The sequence below is a fragment of the Cydia amplana genome, chromosome 13 (assembly GCF_948474715.1).
Source record: "Cydia amplana chromosome 13, ilCydAmpl1.1, whole genome shotgun sequence".
In the NCBI taxonomy this organism is placed as follows: domain Eukaryota; kingdom Metazoa; phylum Arthropoda; class Insecta; order Lepidoptera; family Tortricidae; genus Cydia; species Cydia amplana.
In genome coordinates this window covers 6,093,965-6,116,115 of record NC_086081.1, presented here as the reverse complement: position 1 = coordinate 6,116,115, position 22,151 = coordinate 6,093,965, and the positions used below count along the sequence as shown (strand labels likewise).

Below are 22,151 nucleotides of genomic sequence, written 5' to 3'. Positions count from 1 at the left end.
TAGAAAGATGGTAATTTATATACTTATCTGTTTTATAAGACTGTTTGATTCTTCATAAATAATTAAAAAAGAACTTTCCCGATTTCTTCTGCTCTACATAAACAGCACAAACGAGGCTTGAACCCACCCAACCCTTTTGTTTTTTGTCCCTTACACTGGTTGGCCTGTAAGCATTGGTGTCACCAGCGCTTGTAACAATACCGGGAGGCATAGACAAATGTTATGGTTAGTGTTACAGTTATTGGCCGTTGTCTTTGTCGCTTTCGTAATGGCTGCCAACACTTGCGGTGCGGCTTATGACCTAATATTTTTATTGGGGGAATAAATGTTTCTCATTCCCTGTGTTTGTGGGTAACTTTGGATTGTTGAAAATAAATGTAAATGGTTGAAGACAAAAGCATTCAAGTAAAGTAGGATTCTTTAAGAGTTCAATAAAATAAATCGTATCGTAACGATGCGCGTTGCTAAGAAACTACGAGTATTAGTTTAACACCACTGCATACATAATTACATAATATCTGGGAGACCGAGCTATGCTCGGAAAACATATAAAACTCAAAAATGCGCGTTTTCAAAAGAGATAAAACTTAGCTAGATCGATTTTTCGCCTCCGAAAACCCCCCATATAGTAAATTTCATCGAAATCGTTAGAGTCGTTCCCGAGATCCCCGAAAAATGTATATACATATAAATAAATGAATAAATATACAAGAATTGCTCGTTTAAAGGTATTAGATTATATTATATATATTGCATATTATATGTATATACCGACAAGCCGCGTATATGGGGAAAGAAGTTTAATGACTAATATATATTTAATTACATTCTACTTCTATCAAAAAACCCCAACAAACGCCATTAGCCGCACATTTGCCATAGACGCAGAGCTTGATGGTCCATTACAGGGTAAACGCGCCGATCGTTGACCATTGGGGCCGTCGTTCGATTTAATTTAGCGCAGCCGTTGCCCCAGCCGCGGTTAATTTAGAAATAATTACCGCTCTCCCCTTGATGGGATAGAAGGAATGCAACGATATGGGATATACGCGGAAAGCTGCAAACTTTTTTCGGTCATTCATCATCTAGGTGAAAGATGATGGTAACATATGTGTAACTCCACGTGTAAATGTACGAGTATACCTACGTACCTAAATGTGTCAACCACCCATCAATTGTACGTGTATTTGAATAATTAACATAATTATATTATGTAGCATCTTTTTCCACTCATGTTTTCTAATTGTAAGTAAAACCTGCGTCGCCGCCCTGTAAAATGTGATCGCATGAGCATCGGAATATCGGAAATTTTATATTACGTGTATACTTAGGTACCTATATATACTGGATTACTTAAAGAAGAAAATTAGGCACTTTTTTATTAAGCATTTATCCAACAAAGTTCACACGATGATTGTGACGATTCGATATATTCTGGAGTGTAAATTGTGTATAAGTATAGGTAATTAGGGCGAGCGAAGCGAGCCCTATCACTATTCGACAAACTATGCATTCTTGTGGTACACTTTACGGAAAAACTACTGCACTGTTAGGTTTGAGATTTAACATAGTAATTTAAATTCATGTCTAGATGTGTTATCAAACATAAAAATATCATTTTATAAACCTAAAAAAATTAAATAATGTAATAACACTTTGTATTACTACTAGCGCCATCTGTTGGCAAAATAATGAATTAACATTCGTGCTAATGTTAATTATTTATTTCTCTAACAGATGGCGTTAGTAGTAAAAAAATAAATATTGGACGTCGTAATACAAATTGACTAAGCCCCAGAAAAGCTCAAGAAGGTTTGTGTTGTGGGTACTCGGACAACGATACCTATGTGGTGTTTTCAATTTCATGTCGATGGTGCTTATACGCCATTAACAACGATGAATACAAAAATGGGTTAAAATTTTGGAATCAGACCCACCTCGCTTCGCTTGGTTTGATTCCCAATTTAGCATAGAGTTTGTGCGGAAAGAGAAGAGTCGTGGATTGTATTGGGCCCCATACATTCCACGACTCTTCTCTTTTCGCACAGACTCTATAAGTTTTTGTGAATACCTACTAGAACAATCAATCTTGCTGTATATTCACTGCGGAGGTCAATTTACTCATATGTTTTGTGACGCTGATGAACTGATCAGTCATGTTAAGTTAACAAACGTAAATCGGGTATTTTTAGTTCGAGAAACAGTTTTGGCGCCATTCATTTATTACGTAAGATGATTTTGGGGCGGAGGGGGGGTCGCAATTTTTTCTTACTAGGGGGAGGGAGAGGGTTTTTATAGTTCTTACGTAAGTAAGATCACAAAGATGCGTTTTTTTTAATTTCTACGAAATTATGACGTTTAAAATAATAATAATACTTCCACACTCTATGCTATAAAACACGGTGCAGAGTTAGCTTAAACGAGCTCAAGTACCTTTGTCCTGTACAAACGTACGTACAAATAAATATTCATAAAAATATTTTTTTTGAATAATAAACACTAAAACAAACCAAACGTGTACTCATGTTTTCCTTAAGATTCTAACGTAATATATGCTAATATAGGAGTGAGAGGGGGGTCAGCCTATTTTTATTATTTTTTTACATATAGGGAAGGGGGTCAAAAACTGGCCAAAATGGTCTTACGTAATCAATGAATGGCGCCTTTAGTGTTACTATTGCTTGGAACAGCTAAAATTATAAATTATAAATAAAGATCAAATTATAATACACACTTCAGCGGCTTAGGGCCGATATACACCACTGCAACTTGTATGGGAACTACACGCCAACTGCACGCCAATTGCAACGTCGGCGTGCAGTTCAACAAAATGGCCAGAACCCTGGCAGTTCCTAGTGGAACTCAGATTTGGTGCAACACAGGCACACGCTGTCTTAATCAATCGACACGTCTTGATGAGCACTTATAGAGCTGATGCCGAACCTTAGCTGTACCGAGTGGAACTCAGGTTTGATGCAACATAGAGACACACGATGTTTTGGACATCCGACTCGTCATGATGAGCACTTGGGAGAGCAGTACCCAAGATAGAGCTGATGCTGAACCCTGGCACTACCTAGTGGAACTCAGGTTTGTTGCAACATAGGCACACGCTGTTTTGGCCATCCGACTCGTATCGATGAGCACTTAGGAGAGTAATACCCAAGATAAAGCTGATGCTGAACCCTGGCTGTACTTATTGCAACTCAGGTTTGGTGCAACATAGACACACGCTGTTTTGGACAACCAACTCATCATGATGAGCACTTCGGAGAGCAGTACCTACCCAAGATAGAGTTGATGCTGAACCCTGGCAGTACCTAGAGTGGAACTCAGGTTTGTTGCACTTAGGAGATTAAGTACCCAAGATAGGTTTGGTGCAACAGGCACACGCTGTTTTGGTCATCTGACACGTCTTAATGAGCACTTAGATAGAGCTGATGCTGAACCCTGGATGTACCTAGTGGAACTGTGTGTGTGTGTTTATGTGCGGAGCAGCGTGATTACCGCCAGTAGGTGTCCAGACGGGATAGTTTTTCGCTCAACTGTGTGGTGTGGACGCAAAAATTAAATTCAAGGACATTGGCTCGCTGACCCAACATTATGTAAGAATGCCAGTTGGCTTCCTTACAAAAAGTACTGGGCGACCATGTAGGATGTAATAATAAGCGCTTATGAAATTGTATATTATATGTGGATGATATTGGCAATTTGATTTTGTCGTCTGGACACGTTTTTAATGGACAAAGTGAAAGCTGTAACAGACAGGCGTACCAGACAGCAACCGGGGTCCGGTTAGTATATTTCTTTCTTGCTCTCACTTATAGCTGCGTTCTTAACGGGCCCACTCGATCGATCATGGAACAAGCCTCGGACTGGATCAAAGTCGCGGTCCGGTACGTTTAGGTAGGAAAACTCCGCGAGCCCTTACAAAGCTCTGCTTTTTGCTAGTATTAAGTAATCTAAGTATGTATGTAGATTGTGGTAATTGTGTAAATTATGACTATGAAAAGTCGAAATACTGTAGTAAAATATGCTTAATGTAAGACCAGCTCATTTGTCAAATTTGACGAGCTTCATACAGCAGCAGAAGTTGCTAAACGGGGTGAGGGGTTCAAAGTGATCTTGACGCGACTTTATTGTTAAGGTAAGCGTGTTAAGGTAATTTTGAACACATCGCCCGCTTAACTATTAACTTCTGCTGCTGACTGCTGTAGGCCGGGGATAAAGCTGCAGTATTGATTGCGAAAGCTACGGCGTTGCACAAACACCGGCAGTCATACAATATTCCGATATGGCGGATTGACTCGCCGCATTGTTTGCTGCAATCACTCGAAAGTACCTCTAGTGATGAGAATATACTCGACATTCTGGTTACGCACAATACATATTTTTATAAGGTTAATGTGGAGAAGATCTGTCTGAAGTCTCGTATTTGTATCGTATCGCTCAGACTCAGTCAGAAAGGAAGACCTTCACTAGTTCTGCTCTACTGCCCTTCTGTGACCCAGGTATAATATAATTTTCACCTCAGCAGCTCGAACAAGGGTACTTTGCTACTTAAAAACAGTGAGCAAAATGCGATTTTGCTCACTGAGTGAGACAAAATGACATTCAAGTGACCTTTATTGTCAAATGTCATTTCAACATGCGGGGTCTAATAAAAGTTCGAAATACTTGGGTTCTATTATCTCTGTCCCTTTCACACTGTTAGCAAAGAAACAGACAAAAAAAAGTTAAAACGACATTCAACGGTATATTCACGGTTTATAATAGACCCCCGAAAAACTTCAGACCGCATCGTTCCAAACCACGTACGAGTATGAATTCTTAATAATTAATAAATAAAAATAAAGTTTAAGATTTCATAAAACCTGATAAAATACTATATTTTAGGTATTTTATTGTACAATTAAAATAACGAACTCAAAAAATACACAGATCATCACGCAAAATTAATTATTTTACTTTTAAGAATTTCTACCATAGTTGACAAATAGTACGTATCCGCAATTCGGACCGTATCTTACAAAGATTTTTTTTGTTGTCAAAGTTGGCGATTGAAGTGTCAGTTAATGTTTGTTATTTCTATATTATTTTACTGGAATTTATTATTACGTTTTGTTTTTGTGTTCCATTGCGGTAATTAAACTTAATTGTTTGTATATCTTAAGAAAACATGAGTGCAGGTATTAAGTGATGAAGAAGGATTACATTTTTCAAGTTGTCTAATAGGTATGTTCTCACTGCGCTGAGGTGAAAAATGTTGTGTACTACACGAGATCAAAGTTATTTACATCTCGTGCGCTTTTGAGTCCCTTACTACGCTCAAGATTCTAAATTAGATTCACTCGCTACGCTCGTGAATCTATTATAGAATCTTTCGCTTGCACGGGACTCAAAATAAGCACTCGAAGAAATATCAAACTTTGATCACTTGTTGTACAAATAACTATTTCACCTCAGCAGCTCGAACAAGGGTACTTTGCTACTTAAAAACAGTGAGCAAAATCGCATTTTGCTCACTGAGTGAGACAAAATGAGCAAAATTCGATTTTGCTCACTGTTTTTAAGTAGCAAAGTACCCTTGTTCGAGATGCTGAGGTGAAAATTTAATTGTTGGCATATCTTAAGAAAACATGAGTGAATAGAGGTAAGTGATGAAGAAGGAATACATTTTTCGGGTTCTCTAATATGTTCTCACTGCTGAGGTGAAAAGTTTTGTGAACTACACGAGATCAAAGTTATTTACATCTCGTGCGCTTTTGAGTCCCTTACTACGCTCAAGATTCTAAATTAGATTCACTCGCTACGCTCGTGAATGTATTATAGAATCTTTCGCTTGCACGGGACTCAAAATAAGCACTCGAAGAAATATCAAACTTTGATCTCTTGTTGTACAAATAACTATTATAGTAACAACCCTTCGATGTAACCATTTTGTGACCTTGGACAAATTGACGCAGACAAGATAATGAATAAGCTGAGTATTATTTATAGACGAATATTTATTAAATTCATACAAAAATGAAGAAATGTTACTCTGTATCTGTCGAGAAAAGGTACTCTGTATCTATCTAAATGTCCAGTTGAATGTTGGTAAGGTAAGTTTAATAAATAACAACGACCTATCGATTACTAGAGTGTTGGTTTTCCAAATTTTACCGTCAGCTTTTAAACACTTATTTAATCGATATTAACACCAACCACCAACAAACTAAACAAAACCAGTTCGTTCAAAGTTACCAACACAATACTTTTTAATCCTTCACATTTTTCATAAAATCTCAAATCTCAGCACAAACATCCCCATTTGCGACTGAAAGGCTTGGGGTTGAGAACTAAAAGCGCAGTAAGTAGAGATATGGCACAAAACCACAAAAGGGTAGTCAGACTGGCAGCTCACAAAAGCATTGTGGGCGCAGACGTTGGATTTGCTTTCAATAAAATATTTTCAATGGCTAGTTCTTAATATCTGTTGAAATTTGGTTTCATTTTATAAGCATGTCTGAACACCGTAATTTCTTTTATGTGTTATCTTATCAATTCTCATAATTATGTAGTCCCATGTCTACGTAACGTAGTCACATAGTATGAAACGTACTTTTTGTCTCTTCTTCCACATATTATGAAATTAGGTACAATGAAGATTGAATTGCTTACCTTTCAGAGTAATTTTAATTATGTTGGCACATTCATATACATAAAAGTAAAACTCCTTCAGCCCTGACTCCACGACCCCCGACTGAAGTGCAAAAGCTTGAGTAAAATGAGAATGCCTTTAGAACTCCGCCCGCGCACAAGAAAACGCCATAAATTTAATATCAAACAACTCTTTACAATTAGTTAGAACAGCATTCTCGGTATAAAGACGTCACAAAACTTTTCTCCTCACCCGAAACTTGAAACGTCTGTGTGGACGCCACCAGACCTCTTAAACCACATCACGGCAGGTTTTAAAACTTAAATTCAGTCTGGCTAGATTTTGGTACGTTTTAAAAGTTTGAATTAGTCTGACATTTTTAGTGCTTCATTTAGCAACTCAGACTTGGTCATGTTCGCAATCTTAAAACTTTTTTTAATGTGGTATGCAATCTAGACGATTGGGTTAAAGCAATTCGAGTGGAAAATATTTTAAGTCTATTCTCTATTTCTTCTCTGAACTCAAAACGCTATCGTCGTTGTCGACGAAACCAGACGGAGAGTCTGAATTCTGTACCTAATAGCCTATTCAGAATTCCTAGGTGCTTCTGAATCAAAAGACCGCCCTCCTTTGTTTAAAGGACGGCAGTTGAAAATTACAGTAAATCAAGCACAATAGATTAAACTTTTTCAATTATTCCGAGATTTCTTCATTACCGCAAGACTGTCACGACTCACGCGGATGTCGTTCATACACCTCGTTTTAATTTATCACTCCGTAAGAGATAGCTGAAAGTTCCATAACCGAGAAACGGGGGACCTTTTGGGGCAGTCTTCAGGGAAATTCGCGCTAAAGTTCCGCTTTAAATATTTTAATAAACTCGTATTAAAGCCGTAAAAACACTTTGTGTCCCCATTTTTTTCCCTGCGACACCCTACCGACGATTTTACCGCAAATTCTGGGAGAGCTGTAGTTAGGTGCTTGTACTTGTACATCTAGAGAATAGGCTCACAGTCGAGCTTTGTACAGAGGGTGTTTCATTATTCATAATGCTTTGTCCGGAACTTCGGGCCTCTGTTTTGGACACGTGCTGTTGTTTTTGACGGCTCGCTTCATATAATACAGTAGATATGAGTCTATTAAAGTTCGAATGAGTTTGTATTGTACAGTTAACGCATTTTACGGTCCTAAATAAACGATCCTTAACAAACTGGGGTTACCTATATGAGAAGCGAATTATAATTTGACGGTAAAATCAAGTTGTTGTTTTCAATGGACTTCCAAAAAAGGATTTTCTTAATTAATTGCTGCTGCTGTTTGTTCAGCAGAGATTTCTGATAATAGAACATTAATGTGCTCAGTCTTATTCACGTTACTGTACTCAATACCTCGATACATTATACAGGTGATAAATATGTATACTCAATAAATTTAGAAGTGGGAAATACTGTCTTGGGTGAGACTTGAACTTACGGCCTCTGTACACCCAGGCCAAGACACCCAAGCTGCACCTTAATTTTGCAGACAGTAATTTTTCCACTTTTAAATTGATTCTAAGCTTAATAGCATCGTTCGCAGACGTTTCTACTTGTTAAAAATTAAAATTTTTACTCAATGTTCATAATTCTTAAAAAAAAAATTTAAGTAGATTAAATTTTAGTTAGCCAACTTTTCTCATCTAGGTAATATCATAGACTACTATGAATATTAATTCAGTCCTTAGTTCCTCAACTGTATTAAAATAAGTGTTTTGATTCGAGTGCGAAATAAAGGAAGAGTAGCTGTTAGATTTAGCTGCGGGTGATAACATACGGTACGTTTATGATAATGACGCACCGTTGTATAATGCGATGGCGTGTCGGAACGATTTCAGCGGATTTTTGTATGCAAAATCTGCGTGGGTGGATTTTATGCGTGCCGAGTGCTGTGCACGGCTTTACCTGTATATACTACATTATAGATATATTTCACAATACATCTTTATGCTTACCTGTCTACAGACATATATTTGCACATACATGCATATACCCTTCTCTAGTTACTAGCTAGACTTGCTTAAATTACCATTTCAAAATGTCGGCACAGTCAAAAATGAGATTTCATGCTAGTTAGTTAAACGATTATAATTGCAAAAGAAAATCACGTAACCAACCTCATATATAATGGAAGTCGCGTATTGGAACTATCTACGCAGAATATTCGTATAATAATTATTACGAATATTCTGCGTTTAAATGCATAATATCTAGTGATAGGTAATCCAGTATATAGTCGTTAACCATACACACACAAAGCAAAGTGCCCACGTGTAAATTGAAAGGATTAATAAACGAATTTTCCAGCGGTCTCCCTTAATCCGCGTCTGCGCCGCATGCCCTTTCGTTGGAACATGTTCTCTTATTGCATACATGGCATACTCTGTTCAAACAAAACGCACGAAGGTTTGGAAAGGGAAATGAATTTTTAGTTTGACGCTACGACATTAATTCAGCAGAAGGTATTCTCGAACTTTTTTGTCCCGCCCCCTTCGGCACTCATGGTCTTCCGTTTCACGCCCCCCTTAGAGGGCCGTAGTGCCACCATTTAAAGTTTAGATTTGGATACAAATGCTGCAAGGTTATTGCTGCAGCGTTGACGCGGGCGATCATGAAACATTGGGTATCGTTGCCGCATTAGGTACCACACTGCCACATTTTATGAAGAAGTAAGAAAATTTACAGTGATACGAGTACCGCCCGCGTCAACGTTGCAGCAGCAACGTTGTAATTACTGTTGCAACGTTACTGCGGATAAAGTCGCCATTAGAATGTGACCTTTCACGTCAACATCAAATTATAAGACAAACAAAGCTAAGTGAGGAATGTAGCTACAATTATCTCTAACCGAAATGCTCAGCTGAAAAGCCCGCAAATCTTCAGTGAATCCCATTCATTCAGTCATTCACTCACCACCCAGCCGGGCTTAATTCACTCACCTGGCTAAGTTTTTGTCGTCACAAAGCTCCGTCAGCATTTCCTCCAAATCCGTAGACAGGGTGTTCAGTAACTGCGAAAGAAAAAACAATAATTATGAACCGAAATACTCTCGAACTCAACCCTACATACCCACAGCAACATAGCTTACAACACATGACATAACTTTACTCACACTTTATGTATATACATAAACATTTACAACAAAAAATCACTTTTGTGATTAGAGCCCGTACCATGAATCACTGACGGTGTCAAAACTGCCATATACGCTATCGATAACGTAATTTACTTTCTATACATCTCGCTCGCACTAATATGCGAGTACGAGCGAGATGCATAGAAAGTAAATGACGTTCTCGATGGCGTTTATGTTAGTGCCAAACTGGTGGTATCTCCATAGTTAGCGTTTTATGATTATTTTTATTTTTTTATCCATCAAGAATATTGGGATATTCATTAAATTTCAATAAGTCGTTAAAAAACTTTATATCAAAGGGCGGGCACTTGAGCAACCACCTGAACATCAAAGTTGTCATACAAAAACGAAAATCGCCAGCTTTCCGCCCTCACCACTCACTTGTTCAAAACGCCATTCCAATTTGAAATCGGAATCCAAGTAAAGAATGAATGAATGATCGATCCGTTCACCTTCGCCCCGGGACCACATATTGGGACGGTGTCCGGGAAACGAGTTAAACCTTGTTGGAGCCGACAGTTTAGGTATTTGATTTGGGAAGTTACTGGCGCCGCTGCTGTCGAACTACCCAGTCGGACTACACTCGTAAATGTGACTTGGTCTAGAGTTCTTGCCAAATTCCTTTCAGCGTAGTAACTGTGCATGAATGCAAAATCTGGAGTTCAACGACAGGGATAACTGACAAGAGGTGACTCTCATCATTTTTCTTTTGCTCACATTCAAGTTATTTTCCTTGGGGGTTGATTTTTGGTCTACTTTATTTGACGTTCATAACCGCATTGTAATATGCCTACTTGAAAAATAAACTATTTTTCTCTTTACTCTCTAAACGATGAACGATAATCTATTAGCTATACTTTTGGTGATTTATCAAATGTAATAGAAAACAATCAGACATACTTATAATTTCACATTTTATCAACCCCACATTCAACTAGGTATTTTTTGGCTTGGTTATAATTAGTAAGTGATTGATCCTGCGATATTTTTTTCATGTAAGTACAGTTGAACTATTTTTTCAACCCAAAGTTCGTCAAGCACACTAGCTATGTGTACTAAAAGGTATTTGCTGAGGCCGCAGACAGGGTGGCTGGGTAAAAAGTTGCTCAAATAAAAATCTTTCGCGGCTGGCGGTGGCGCGTGCACCCTGCGTTATGACGATTCCTTTATTAGCACACCCTGTACGTACAATAAGGGTCGCTATAGATTTTCAGGAACTAGTGTTAATGCTAATTGATTGTCCTGTGATTGTGACCACAAAGTTAGGCTTATATATTTCTCAGAAAAATTAATGCAGACTTGTTTATTGTCTATCATATTAATGTGTCATCACTCATCGTGTAAATTATACTATGTAGGTATGTATCAAGTTATCAACAAATAATTTAAGTGTTTCTAAGTATGTCATCGTTTCCTTTGAGCCTACCAACAGTTCAACGAACCAAGGCGTACACAAATGGTTGCCATGGAAATTTTAACAAAACACTAAATCAAAATGTTTACTTACTTTTTGTATTTTATTATCTACGCCGTAGAGGTTATTTTTATTGATTCCTTTGTTCTATTTTGTAAAGTAGGACAAAAAGTGTTTTTGGTTAGTGATTTGCCGCAATCAGTGGTAAATAATCAACGGTTAAATAGATAATATCTAGATAAAATCGAAAATGCGCGTTTTCCCAGAGATAAGACCTAGCTAGATCGATTTTTCGCCCCCGAAAACCCCCAAATAGCAAATTTCATCGAAATCGTTGGAGCCGCTTCGGAGATCCCCGAAATATATATATAAATAAATAAATAAATAAACAAGAATTGCTCGTTTAAAGGTATTAGATACGGTTATTTTTTTTGTTATATTTATTTGGTGGTTACACTAAGAAGAAATAAATAATTGCATAAAATGAATGAGGTCTAAGAAGGTACAGATCATTTTGCAATAAAAGTTTAATTGACAACAAAACTTTTATCTCTGGAAAACAGCCAAGTCTCGCAAATATCTTTTTATGAACTACTAACTACTAACACGGAAAAAACTGGACTACTAAAGTTAAGAAGTTCAATTTAAAAACGACGTCTGTTTGTAAAACCCAGTACACTCACGAGTTGACGTCACGAGTTCAAGTATTTAGGCATGCATTTTTATCGCACAAAATTAAAACAAATGACAGTCGCACCAGCCATCCCATCACCCGAAACGAGCCAAGTCTCCGAGTGCAAAATTTACTTTTTATGAACTACTAAAACGGGAAAAAACCGGTGGAAATCGGCGTAAAGTTAACGAGCTCCGTCTAATTGTTTGGAAGTGTCGCCGGGGACGGGTGACGCGGGACTTATATTTCTTTTCGCCATTTAATGTTATGAGATGATATTTCATTTTACAGTATGCAGGTGTGGTTGAGATAACGCAGTGGAGGGGCAGTTTGACTTAGTAGGTAGGTAACCTTTTGGTCTGAGAATCAAACCATGATTTTACTATGATTATCGATTCAAAGATGGGTTTTTGTTGAAGTGATGAGTAAGAGGAGTAACTAATACTCAAAATTTGCTTGAAAACTCTATTGCCGTCGAGAGAGCGCAGCTAACACAAGTTTCAGGGACCAGAGTAAAGTAGGTACATTACGCGGGAAATCGTATTAAGCGGGTCCTACTGTAGTTTGACATCAGGTATTTTTTGCTATGGATCATAAGATACTTTACAGCCAAAACCGTGCACCCGTGCACAGATTTCCTTGGTGTCATTCTTAGGTAGTCGATGCGGTTTACACACAAGCGTTCTGAATTCATCTGTGCTCTCTACAGATACTGCGGTATGCAAATTTGGACATTAAACTGCGTCCCCCGGGACACCCCGCGCCGGCTTATGAATAATGCGTTCCGTTACGGTAAAGTGTCATTTTCATGCCCGAAACAAATAAAACGGTAATCGATCGCTGAAGTCTTCCGGACGCATTTCGAGGAAGGTGAGATATTCATTTGTTTGAGTACTGGTGTACTATTATTTGTATTATATAATATTACGAGCCTCGATACTTCATCTCTTTAAATGCGGCACGCTAATTAAAATACTGCATTTAATTGGTACTACATTTCCAGTAAAGGATGGTACGGCAGTGTTTGCTTCGCGCTCGACTTGGCGGGGGCACTGCCGTGCCCCCAGATACGTAGAAACTCATGATGATAAGGAAGGTAGAGTAACGAGAGGCTTGTTATGTTAGACAATTCTTTACCTTAAAATCTCTCTAAATTGATATTATGGATGGATAAGTATCACTTTCCTTTTCTTCTAATATGCGACTAATAAATGTAATATCGATTATTAGTACAGATTATTTCATTTAAAAAACATCAGAAGGTGAGAGTCTCCCGACGGCTGAATTTTAACCTACGGCTAAATACGAACGTCTCTCTCACCATGTACCTAGACTAGACAGAGCTGAACAATTTTTACGACGCGACAAGTACTGCTATGCCAAATAATATAGACCCCTCTTCAGTTTGTCCAATCCTGCGATTTGACAGTTTAATTAAACGACGATGTCGATCGCAAAAATAAAACAACTCGCAGAAGAAAATTAATGGCGTCTACGTCCACAATAAAAAGACATAAAATTGCAAATAGGAAACAGATAAAAGACCATTTCGATAACAGAGACAAACGGGTCTTGTCTTGTCTCAATCCTTTTGTGAACAAAATTAATTATAAACGGGCTATTTGTTTTGGATATAGATTTAGAATGGACGGAATTAGAAAGGGCGGGGCGGGTTACGTGAGTTAAATAAGCAATACAAGACTGCTCAATAATAGGTGGAACTTATTTTGTATTTATTTTCTTTGCGCTTAAAATTCACAAAGAGCAAAGTCATTTAGTTTGAGCACTTATTACCTATTATGTTTAACTCTCAAAATCCCAAAAAAAGAAGAGACGGGAAATATTTTTTTGCTACAATACCTTAACCCGATTTTTGTATACATAACAAACGCTTGTCTGACGAGGGGCATTTTGGAAAGTGCTGATTTAGGCTTGTAAAATTGTAGCTATTCTGTATAAGTTTTTGGGGAAGTTATTATAGGTACTAATGCATGTTTTGAGTTTTGTGTTTACAACAACCTTTGTACCTAGGTATGTTTTGTGATTTACAATACACGTCTCGCTCGTGTTCATGCATCGCGATAAAAAGTTAAAAACAAACTCAGTCCGACTGAAGCGGGAATTGGAAACAACTAATAGGCAACTCGGTGTTGTTTACAGCGGTGCAAATGAAGAAAGTTCTGCATTGATGCCTGTCGTTGGGGATTTTCAATACGGGAAACGGGAGGCTTGCAGGGTTCCATTGGTTATGAACCTTTTTTACACTATCAGTTGTCTCAATCGACACGCTTCTTAAATATTATAACCAAAGTAACTACAGAACGTACAAACTTCGATTAACACAACACAAACACAAATCTTAAGCACAAAAAGCTAGTAACTAGGGTTTGCAATCCGGATCCGGAATGTATGAAATTATCCGGATCTGGATCCGGATCCGCGGATCTTCCCATACATTTCGGATCCGTCGTGCAAACCCTACTAGTAACCCTAGAAAACACTTCTTAAAAAAAATATTGAATCTGTTTATTTTATTAATAATCTGGTTATTCTACCAGAAACTGTTGTTAGTGCACCATCGGTCAACACTTTCAAAAATAGACTGGGGACACATTTTAGAACTTTAAAAAGTGCAAAATAAAATACAAGTGCTTCAATATACACGCATCACCTTCAAGAGCTGCTATTGTATCAAATAAAATAAATAAAATAATAAGCAGAATAAATCAAGCCACTTCTTCAGTATTTCAATGAAAATTAATGAATCATCGAAAGCTTCGTAAATTAATTTTGTCTATGTTACTCAATTTTATAATGTCAAGATTTCGTTGGGTTTGAGAAGACTTGAAGCTATTTAGGAATTATCAAAACCCTACTTGATGATTCGAAGTCGTTTTTAGGGTTCCGTACCCAAAGGGTAAAAACGGGACCCTATTACTAAGACTCCGCTGTCCGTCCGTCCGTCCGTCCGTCTGTCACCTGGCTGTATCTCACGAACCGTGATAGCTAGACAGTTGAAATTTTCACAGATGATGTATTTCTGTTGCCGCTATAACAACAAATACTAAAAACAGAATAAAATAAAGATTTAAGTGGGGCTCCCATACAACAAACGTGATTTTTGACCGAAGTTAAGCAACGTCGGGCGGGGTCAGTACTTGGATGGGTGACCGTTTTTTTGCTTGTTTTGCTCTATTTTTTGTTGATGGTGCGGAACCCTCCGTGCGCGAGTCCGACTCGCACTTGGCCGGTTTTTTTTGTTTGTTTTGCTCTATTTTTTGTTGATGGTGCGGAACCCGCCGTGCGCGAGTCCGACTCGCACTTGGCCGGTTTTTTTTCTTTTTCGCAATATGACGCCTGATTGTTTAGCTTTCATATCAAACTCGTCAAATCAATCATCAAAATCGGCCTACGAGTTTGGTCTCTAGAGTGCAGTGCCACAGGAACATACATACATATATTGATAAACATAAACACCTTTGCGTTGCGCTGTCGGACAAAAAACTTAAATACGGAACCTAACGACAATTAGCGAACCGATGGAGAGCGCGCTTTCCCCACTTTTCCTTGCAAGCGATGTAGCCACGTCTGATTTGCTTCGGTATTTGTTATTTTCCCATTGATTCCCCGCCATTGTTTATTCTCTTTATTAAGGCAACAATGCAAAGGCAGACGGAATTTTTAATTACGCTCTTACAAAGAAATGCTTAGGCGATTGTGATTAGTTTTTTCTAGGTGAAAATTCTTCTAATATCTACCTTCAACAAATGATTGGAATGGTAAAAATAAATCTAACAGAGGAGAAACAGATTCTTTAAGAACCGCAACAATGTTTAATTTATCCTTTCTTATTTTTACCTATTTGCAGCTTATTTGTTCCTTTCTAAAAGATGAAAGAAAAAATAGGCCGATGTAAAGGCCTTGTCAAAACCATATTAACCTTACGCTAATAGTACAGCCATCAGTTGTATCATATATCAGAGCAGCTAAGTTGCACTTTAACATCTTAATAATAGAGCTTTTGTTCAGATGTTTGAGAACACCTTGTCCGCTCCAATATAACTGCTAGTAAGTGGTAACTGTACAATGCATTAGGTATCCTCCATCATTTAAATGGTTCATGCCATTTGATGTAGATAGTCAAGTGTATCCTTTTTACAACAGCTTAGGTTTACTATAATTTAAGAGTACTTAAGACTTTTTCAAACTGGAAAGTGTCCAACACGTATGCCGGCACGCGCGGCGCCGCTCTGCGGTGCGGTCGGAAATTGAACGGCGCCGCTACCGTTTACTAACTATCTGCCTTTTGTTTATGTCAGCCTGGTAGATGAATAGCAGATTTCACCCATCACGTCCCTTTTTAGGGTTCCGTAGCCAAATGGCAAAAAACGGAACCCTTATGGATTCGTCATGTCTGTCTGTCTGTCTGTCCGTCCGTATGTCACAGCGACTTTTTTCCGAAACTATACTGTTGAAACTTGGTACGTAGATGTATTCTGTGAACCGCATTAAGATTTTCACACAAAAATAGAAAAAAAAACAATACATTTTGGGGGTTCCCCATAAGAACTGTAACTCAAAAAAAATTTTTTCATCAAACCCATACGTGTGGGGATGGATAGGTCTTCAAAAATGATATTGAGGTTTCTAATATCAGTTTTTTCTAAACTGAATAGTTTGCGCGAGAGACACTTCCAAAGTGGTAAAATGTGTGTGTCCCCCCCCCCTGTCACTTCTAAAATAAGAGAATGATAAAATTAAAAAAAATATATGATGTACATTACCATGCAAACTTCTACCGAAAATTGGTTTGAACGAGATCTAGTAAGTAGTTTTTTTTTTGGGGTTCCCCATACTTAGAACTGATAATCAAAAATTTTTTTTTCATCAAACCCATACGTGTGGTGTGGGGTATGTATGGATAGGTCTTCACTCTTCAAAAATGATATTGAGGTTTCTAATATCATTTTTTTCTAAATTGAATAGTTTGCGCGAGAGACACTTCCAAAATGGTAAAATGTGTCCCCCCCCCCCTGTAACTTCTAAAATAAGAGAATGATAAAATTAAAAAAAATGTATGATGTACATTACCATGCAAACTTCCACCGAAAGTTGCATGGTTTGAACGAGGTAGTTTTTTTTAATACGTCATAAATCCCCTAAATACGGAACCCTTCATGGGCGAGTCCGACTCGCACTTGGCCGCTTTTTGTTGGTTTATTCACAACGTCAATCAAAATGACTCTTTTGAAATTAATTAAGTACTATACTATGTACAGTCAAACAGCATCTCGTACTGTAAACGAACTATGCAATATTGCATCGAGGGTAAAAACGTGAAGTTTGGAAGCCAGCTAAATTCAGCTTACTTCAATCAGAAGAAGCAAAGTCTTATCAACAGAAGTGCAAAAACAGTGAAATTTTCTAAAGCATATTGTTCTGAAGATCCACTAATTAACAATCGTCCATTAAAATTTTAATAATCTTAACGAGCTAATACAATTCTCAAAGGCAAACACTAATGAAGTGACTTCCAAGTCCAAAAGAGCGAGGACCTCAAATCGTCAAACAAGAATAAGAGTTTCCGATCCCTGCACTGGTGTTTTCTTAGAAAACGTTCACGGCTGTTGACGACCCCTGCTAATGGGCAATTTTCATGATTTCATCGCGAACTTTTAATGATCCTTTTGTGAACTTTGCCGGAACGCTTCTAGTCTTTAATTTTATTGGAATTATGAGTTTCGTTTCGACCCCTGAGTGTTGACAAACTCTGAGATTCATCCTGTTGGATGCGCTAAGTGACTTTTTGGGTTTCAAGTGTAAACTTTCCATCTTTCAATATCAAAAGCTCTTGATTTGTTTGTGTTTCTACAGGCTTTGTAGTAAATTGGTCGTTTAAATACTAATAACCACTTACTGCTAAAGCAAAGCAACTTTATCAAAACGTACTCAAGGAATAATAGTCTGTAATAAAAACCTGTATTTAAAATGAAACTTAAGACTAAAACATATTTATTTATGAACAAAAGCGCCCAACCGTATGGATTAGCACCTCTTACATCTTACATATTGCTACACGGAGTCGAACAGGCGCTTAATAAGTTATTGTTAGTATTGAGACAGAGACAGCTACCGTGCGTCTGCGTGTTTGAAACAATAGGTGAATACATGCGTGAACCCAACATGTGTCTACATGTGTAGGAAAGCGCAGCTGCTCTCATCTACCTGTAATTATGGCGAAGATTATGCCTAGCTAGACGAATCAGCATTAGGTACAGACGTGATGCTACTGATCCAATTAAATCTTAGCTAAGGATGCATATTGCATAGTGAGAAATCGTACCGGTACTATTAGATAGATAGATAAATCGATTATATTTGTATGCTGGAAAAACACATATTTTACAAGTAGATTATAAACATGAAACAGAACAAAACTAAAATATGTACAAAATTAAACGTACACAAAAAATAAAAAATAAAATCATTAGAAATGTAGTAGCTAATATGATGTTATTGGCTAGCTATGATGTTATGACACTATTGATTTACAAAATATACCTAAAATCACTTCTCTTGGGTTCAGTTACAGTGCAAAGCTAAGATGTACTGGGAAATGCAAGGCTATTTGATATTGACGGCAGAATTCAACTACTCGGTACAGTACAAAATGGAGTGGTACCTATTACATGTACTCGTACGTATGTTGTAACGTAACATGCCTGTCCGCAACCATGGAGCATAGACATAACGGAGTCGCTCGGAATGTATCTTATTAAGAAGATTCTGAGTAAGTTGGAATAATTAGTATGCTTTTTCCCAACTTCGAAATCACTAACATGTATTAACTAGAGGCACTTTCTAGTGTAGCAACAGTAAGCAAGATGCCTTGATAAGCATTGCAGTAGCGTAAGTGTTGCCAAAGGACAAAATGCTTCTAGAATGCATCTTACTAGGTTTTAGCTGTTGTCGAGATTATTTTAATTCATATTATTCGATCTATGGCAGTCGCTTTCGTAAAAACTAGTGCCCACGCCAATTACTGGGATTATTTGCCAAGCGGACCCCAGGCTCCCATGAGCCGTGGCAAAATGCCGGGACAACGCGAGGAAGATGATGATTATTCGCTCTATCTGACCTACCAATTGCAACAGATTTGGGGTCAAACATATCATGTCAAGATGATCCCTAATTCACAAACTTTACTATTTTCTCAGCCACTCTAGTACGGCGAACTGTCGAGTTGAAATTTTAAAAGGGTCCCGAACATTGGCAACCGTAGAATATAACTGAGGGTCTTTTTGTTTTATTTTTTACAGGTAACCAGGTAATGTTCAAAGACTTTAATGAATGTATCTTCTTTAATATTCCTCTCGGCAACATGCCGTTTTAAGAATCATTCACCTCCGCTCTCAGTCGTAGCACGTGCGTAATGGACAGAGCATTATCAGCGCGTGTCTATCGGCGCTGGACGCAGGAAATGGAAATGTCAAGCACATGCATGCGGCTTATGAGAAGAATTACACAAGCTATCAGCGAGGCTAAATACTGCGCGCATGTGCAAGCTGTTGCGGTCTATATTTACCGATCAAAATGGGCTGTGTTGTCTATATAATCATGGATTAAAACTTACAAACGATTTTTAAGTTAGCAACTCTTGGCTTGATCATAGGCACTTTGTGACGTCTTTGAACTGTGAGACAGTGACTCTACCTACTTTACTGTAATTGGATGTTGGATATGTAGAATAGTAAGAGCTTTGCTTACTTTTGCATGCAAAAATATTTGCTTTCGTAATCTTGAACAGCCTTAAAAATATAAACAATTTAAATCGTTTTATATTTGATCTTAAATCTATAAATCTGTACCTGCAGGCTATACCATAATATAGGTAAATATCACGTTTATGTTATAGTTTAATATTGCGTAAACTTAAACTTACGAAAGTCCTATAAGAGGCTGGCATAATCAATAATCATCCATAACGCAGAAAGTTGCGTCTAATCAAGAACTCGATCTCCCCACTTTATGAGTCCATATCACGCGAGGAGTTTGAAAATAGCAATAAGTAGTAGTTTAATAGTACTTCTTCGAAAAGGATACGCCCTTAACCCATTGAACTGAACACCTTTAACTTGGTTTTGCCCATAATAACACCAAGAACGCGTATACGAGTTTTAGCGTATTATTTGGTAGCTATGAGCTGATCTGTAAGAGCTGTTTGTACTGAACTGAAAATCAATATTCTCATATTAAATCCGGCGCCATCTTTTGTATGAAGCATCTTTTGCATCTTTTGAAGTTAAATGAGTATCGATTTATGTTACCTTCATATAGGAGCCGCCACTCCTCTCCTCGCAGTGCCGCCTGATGTACCGTTGGCAGATGTTCGACATCGCTCATCCTGGAAAAGAAAGTGTTTGTTAATGGTCTGTTGTACAAATTCAATATATCTTGAGCCGTATATGGTTTAAAGTGGGTATTAAAATTAAAACGAGAAGCTTAACGGGCCAAAAATGTATTGCAAATATTAAGAAAACTAGCCTCCAATCTAGACACATTGATAGAATGATGCATGAACTTTTTGTAACTGTTTATTGAAAGCTATCAATAAGAGTATGACACCATAGATCCAAAGTTCAAACTTATAATGCAAGAGAATTCACGTCACCTAATACATAAAATTTCGTAACAGTGAAAAGCTAACACCACATAAAACGGCAAAGCATATTATAAAGAATACCATCACTCACTGCCTCCCTACTTTTCGTGCCAGTTGATTCTAAGTATTAAGATTTCCCGAGTGACAAAACTGAACCGAAACTTAAGTTTATGCGCTTAAACTAATAAATTAAAATTCTAGCATATTATATATATTACTCATGCAAGTATGTCACTTAAATGTCAAACCTTTAAACTGCTGGCCTTTTCAACGCCAAATGACGCAAGTAATCAGACCTCTTTAAACCAGATATAAAAACATTAAAATACATTCCTCCGATATCCGCAACCTCTACCATGTCCGCAACGTACAAGAATATTTAAGTTAGAGTCTGTGCGGAAAGAGAAGAGTCGTGGAATGTATGGGGCCCAATACATTCCACGACTCTTCTCTTTCCGCACAGACTCTAGATATTGGACTAACTAATCATCAGCTTTTGTAAACATTGACATCAAACAAGATGAAACTCTTCCTATATTTATTCCATTTGCCGGCATCTGCATAACATTCGTTTACCGTTTGAATATGGGGGATGCTCGATAATTTAAACTGGAAGAGACGAAGTTCTTTTTAATACTTGCAATATACTAAAATTGTATATACACATAAGTCGTTGTTGCTGCAATGCGTTGAGGACGAACATTAGAACTTGCAAAATTTTACTAGAGAAGTTGATATATTTTATTATAAATTGGTACAAATCAAGAAAATGGAGGTATAAAGCTAGGCTAAAACGGTTATTTACCTTTCAGATAAAGGATAACACGAAGAGTAGAATAATGCATTTATAAATAAGAAACCTAACCTGAAAAAATAAACTTTTTCAAAACTAACCTAGTTTGTATTTAACCTATCGTTTTAACACGAGAGGTCAAGCCTAAATACTTTACTCTTTGGTCTAACAGTTAGACCAAAGAGTAAGACTCTTAACTCAAAACCATGTCAAATTTGACGTTGTAATTTTATTTACGAGTAGATTTAAGACAATTTTCCATGTTATTTGGATATTGCTGACATTGTAGACGGAGAGCTAGCCACGTATATAGGTATGAAATTTATAGAGCAACGAAACCCCTCTAGTTATTATGCCATACTATCATTATTAATTAATCCGGGCGCCTGGCAGCTGTCTAGCGGTGGGTGCGGGAGTGGTTGGGCAACAAAGGGGTTGTAAAATCAATCGAAGGTGTGCAATTTATAGAGCTCTGATTTTGGTGTGATATGATATAATAGCTTATTATGTATTTAATTCAAATATAAAAATGCCAGGCGTTTTAATTGGGGGAAAAGTAGTGCCAGGTGACTTACAAGATTTCGCGAAATAGTACCAAAATAGGTTTGCAATATATAGAGCAACGAAATCTTTCTAGTTAGTGTGCCATACTATCATTATTAATTAATCCGGGCGCCTGGCAGCTGTTTAGCGGTGGGTGAGGGAGTGAATGGGCAACAAAGTGGTTGTAAAATCAATTGAAGGTGTGCAATTTATAGAGCTCTAATTTTGGTGTGATATAATAGCTTATTATGT

The 22,151-nt window shown here is 37.5% G+C and overlaps 1 protein-coding gene across 2 annotated transcripts in view; it reads right to left on the bottom strand.

The window, feature by feature from the left end:
* Positions 1 to 20,318, bottom strand: part of LOC134653399 (protein sprint) — a 271,300-nt gene extending 250,982 nt beyond the window's left edge. Inside the window, exons 1-2 of one of the 2 annotated variants that reach the window (XM_063508739.1) lie at positions 20,229 to 20,318; positions 9,618 to 9,688 (exon numbers count right to left, since the gene is read on the bottom strand). In XM_063508739.1, the coding sequence (XP_063364809.1) occupies positions 9,618 to 9,688; positions 20,229 to 20,297 (140 nt within the window). In that variant the 5' untranslated portion in view covers positions 20,298 to 20,318. Of the gene's footprint in view, positions 1 to 9,617; positions 9,689 to 20,228 lie in introns of those variants that run through there. The other variant, XM_063508736.1, reaches the window with a different exon arrangement.
* Between the last annotated feature and the right edge of the window lie 1,833 nt (positions 20,319 to 22,151).